Source organism: Helicoverpa zea, chromosome 17 (assembly GCF_022581195.2).
Source record: "Helicoverpa zea isolate HzStark_Cry1AcR chromosome 17, ilHelZeax1.1, whole genome shotgun sequence".
NCBI lineage: Eukaryota > Metazoa > Arthropoda > Insecta > Lepidoptera > Noctuidae > Helicoverpa > Helicoverpa zea.
In genome coordinates this window covers 11,750,784-11,755,359 of record NC_061468.1, presented here as the reverse complement: position 1 = coordinate 11,755,359, position 4,576 = coordinate 11,750,784, and the positions used below count along the sequence as shown (strand labels likewise).

The 4,576-nt window shown below is 38.8% G+C and overlaps 1 protein-coding gene across 1 annotated transcript; it reads right to left on the bottom strand.

Annotated features, from left to right (window-relative positions):
• Nucleotides 1–318: 318 nt before the first annotated feature.
• Nucleotides 319–1,242, bottom strand: LOC124638521. The gene has a single exon (XM_047175495.1). The coding sequence runs from the start codon at nt 1,240–1,242 to the stop codon at nt 319–321; it is 924 nt and encodes a 307-aa protein (XP_047031451.1).
• Nucleotides 1,243–4,576: the final 3,334 nt, after the last annotated feature.

The window sequence follows — 4,576 nt, the reverse complement described above, 5'->3', positions numbered from 1 at the left end:
TTCGAGGCGGCATTGCTACAATTTCGCAAGACAAGCGCAAACGGAATATGGATATGAAATTGCGAGAAAAGAAGCATAAATGCAATATATCGCACAAGAAACGGGTACAGTAATATAAAATAACAATGTGAGAACTACATAACTGTGATAAAACATATATCTTAAAAACAATGGAAACAATAGTACGAGTATTCTCATCACAAAGAACACGTCTTATTGAATTAAAGTGTAAAAAGTAATTCTTAAACCTAATATTACAGACTATTTTTATATTCAACACCTCAGTAACAGTACATGTAAACAAAAGTGTCAACAAACTTATTTTTGGATAAAAAAACGGTGTATATCCGCCTCCACTTTCACTTGCACCGCCGATTTACCCTCCTCTTTGCGCGCAAGTATCCGCCCATCTCTGGTCCACGCATACTTCCAACCAAAACGAGTCGCAGCCTGACGCGTCAGAGAAAACAGCTGCCTGTTAGTTTTGGTCAGGCGCTCGTTAATGTAGATGCGTCGAGATTCCCCGGGCACTTGGATGTCTTGCGTGCATAGATTACGGCGTACTCGCGCTGCGCTTAGAATACTGTCGCGTGTTACGCGCCTGGCGAATCGGGCAACAATAATCCGCGGGTGGGCAGCAGTGGGTCCCTCTTCTTCAGTGCGGTTTCGCAGCACATTACCCACGCGCCTGACGAACACCACGTCCCGGTCATCGAGTTGCACTCCCAGCTTAACTGCAAGGATGCTCAGCAACTGGCTTGGGTTTTCCCCTTTCGTCTCGGTAACACCAGACACCTGGACATCATTAAGCAGCGTCTCCTGGTCCCGTTCATTAAGCTGCAACTTTAGGTCCCCAACTGTATTCTCCAGCTCCGTAAGCCGAGGGGAAACTGACTGCTCGTACTTATTTTCCACTATGGCAACTCGACCTTCCAGGGCGTCAACTCTGCCCATCAGTTCAGCTCGAAACTCGCGTACTTCATGTCTCAGTGCGCTGACTTCGCCGCGGAGGCAGCGGATCTCCATAGCAAGGCTGACCTCTACTGTTTCCTCAACGCACGTAGCGCTTGAGGATGGTGTGCTAGCTGTTTCCAGAACACATACTTCCTTTTGCTCTGCCATAGACCGCTCGACCACCTGTATCCCTGCCTCAGCCGGCGGCGAGGGGCAGATCTCTATGCCTTTAACAGGCGTTTGCGAGTTGTCCGCTCGTGGCTGTTTAGCTTTACAGCCTGGGCACATCCAGTTCGGAGAGATGTTCGCGGATGCAGGTAAATTAACGCAAATGCGGTGAAATGACGCAGAGCATTTGTTGCACTTAACAGTGTCACGCACTGCGGTAAATTTACCGCAAGCTCCACAGTTTGGCATTTTGTATAAGAAAAAACAAAAACAAACCAAAAACAAAAAAAAAAAAGTTTGGATGTCCGGACTCGAACGCGCGAGTTATCGCTCACTTAGTATCGACAGTTTCCACTACGCCACTTCGCTACTGTCGAGTTGTGTGAAAAAGATGTTCTATCTGTACAGAGGAGTATTATTTATTATAGTGATGTGGGTGTCATAAAAATGTTCACGTTGAATGACACTGCACTTGCACTTTATGGATCACTTTTTCGAGATTGTTATTTGTAATTTCCACTGTAAGTACTTAGTGAATGTACATGAAAATTACCACAATTAAAGTATATGTGACACAGATAGTTTATGCTTTTGATTTTAAACGTTACACCACTGTTTATTAATTTTAAGAAATATATTTGTACTAGCACAAATTAATGCAACTTTGCTGTTTTCTGTTGTTAATTGTAGATGGAACAGCAGCAGACTGTCTATTTTTGGCCTTGACGAAAGACCAAAAACATTTGGAATTAAACCGCATATTGCTTTCTATTTCTATTATAATGTTAATGATTATTTCACAGATAAACGCAGATGGCAGCTCTGAAGTGGAACAAAAGTGCTTTATTTTATTTTGTATTATTCGGTGTTTTAAATTAATAATAAATAAAATTGAATTGTATAACTGTAAAATAAATTAATAATAATTAAATTGTAATAGACAGCTGTGTTGCTGGGAAGTTTGTTCTTCACCGCTTCTTCTTTCCAGCCATAACACTAGGAAGTGGTGAAAGGGGGGCGTTTTGGGGGTGCTGTCATTCTTGTAAAATTTTGACGTTAAAAAGTGCTAATCGTATTAGCCTATTTTAATAAATGATTTTGACTTTGACTTTGACTTTGGTATCTACTAAATGGCCTACTTAACTGATTAATCCGTTAATCAGATATGACCGCAATTCAGCCACAAACTCCCATAATATTAGAAAAAATACTAAAATACACGCTCATCATTTTAATAGGTTCAAATAATCACCAGCATTAACCACAGAATTGAGTTGGCAAACATTAAATTTAATCTATATCGGTCGATCAGTTCCCGAGGTTGGCTCACACGTACGCACATTTAGATCACGCTACCAGATATCTGAATAGACACAGTCAAAAGCAGAAGGTTCATGCGAATTCAACAAAAAAGACTCCATGAGTTAAATTATTTCAAAACACTAAACTAGTTTTTCTGTACTGACATGGACCTTACTAAAAGGGGAATTAATATAATGTTGAAAGAAATGGAATTAGACTTCTAAATGAAAAATCACGATTTATAAACCGAGTAAAAGAGACAATCTGATAGGACCTCGGTAATTAAATAATGGTATCGGATATACCTACGTAGAAGGTTTGCATGTGTTTATCCTTTTGTGTAAGACGGGAGTATAGTTTCCATAGCAAGTATGAAGATTTTTAGTCTGCTTTTTATCTAATTATTATTTTAATTTAACCTTCTGCCCAATACTTTTCATACCCCGTGCACCGATTAGCAGCGCACTCGACCTCGTTATATGAAAGAAGCTATTCATTGGGACACATTAAATTTACGATTTATAGACCCACCGTGTTTACTGTGCCCCAGCACTGATTGGCGCAATTTTGTCTTTAATTTGGACCACCATTTCGAAATAAACGCAAATAAGGAGCTTAGATAATGACATGAGTATTTTGGAAGGTTGTGCAGATAAGGAGTTAGAGGTCAAATAGGGCTTCGTGAGAAAATATAGTTTTAATCCTTAATTGAGTTACAAAGTTGATTAGATGCGTGGGAAATTTTACCATACACATGTGATTGAACCAAAAGTATTATAGCAGCGTTATTTTTGTGCCACGTATCTAGTAATTATCCAACCAATATTTAGTTTGCATCTGCAGTTAAGAAAATATGATCAAACCTTACATATTTTAAAGGCTTAACTGTAGTACTTACAGTAACATTTACAGCTGATAGATTTTCAGCGATCTAAAGTATAGATCTTTTATCTATTGACCTGCTGATTTGATAACACGCCATTACAAGTGGCAACAATCGCACGATATTATGGTAATCCCGTCCCAAAGCAAGTTCAAACGCTATGTAATGGCAATAGCAAGTTCAAACGCTATGCAATGGCAATAGCAAGTACAATTGCGTACAATAGTTGTCGGATCGGTTCGTACGAGCTTCCGATGTTCAGCGGAATAGTTACACAACTTCTAGGCTAGTTTCCGTCTACACTGAAAGACAGGGAAATTGTGACAGTTTTTTTTTCATGTAAACTATTCGTATGAGGTAGCCATTGTACACGGAGCTCAGCCATGAATTGTCTGAGGTCGTAGGGCAGTTTTTCATCAGTATTCCATAAGATGTATGTTACAGCCGAGGTGACTTTTTTATCACAAAAATTAAAGAATTCTTCTTCTTTCGTGTTGATGACATGTCATATAGTAAATCTATACTTTGTCAGCCCAATACGCCAAAAGTAAAGAATAGCAGAAGTTTTCAAAATACCTAATTGTCAACTGGTACTCATCTATGAATCAGGCAATATGTCAACCAATACCATTTAAAAATAGCACATAAAACCAAATTGATGAAGATCTATAAAAAAAGTTATCTGACGACAAAAGTTCAAAAATTCATCCCAAAAAAAACAAAGCTCACCAAAAGACAAACCTTGTTAGTTTTCAATGTTACACTTAAAACTTTGGCCATAAAAACGTGTAGCACAAAGCTGGGTCGTTTATTCTGTCCCCAACAATACATGCAAGGAACATAAGTGGCGACTGTCGGTACTGCAATAGAGTTTCTTAACTATCCCCAACTATCCCCTCTCGGACTACTGCACACTTTATTGTGGTAACTCCTGGGATTTCCATGAGATGATTTCTCTGGGGAAACACTTGGACTGCTTCCTTGTTTCAATGTTTTAATTGAGGTTACAGGCTGTTGAAAGTAAGTTTTTAGGAACTTAGGTATGTCCCGGGTGGTAAAGGAAAGAAGCCATTTTCTTTTATTGTCATGTTGCTACTTAGAGATCGTCATGTTTCCCACTAGCCAGTTAATTGTTTTACTTATGTGAGTATGGAAACACACAGTTAACCAGAATACGACAGTTTTTGTTAGATTTAATTATTAGGTAGTATAGAAAGATCTTTCAAAAAATCTTAAAACTTTTGACAAATTTTTTTTATGTCTGTTTTT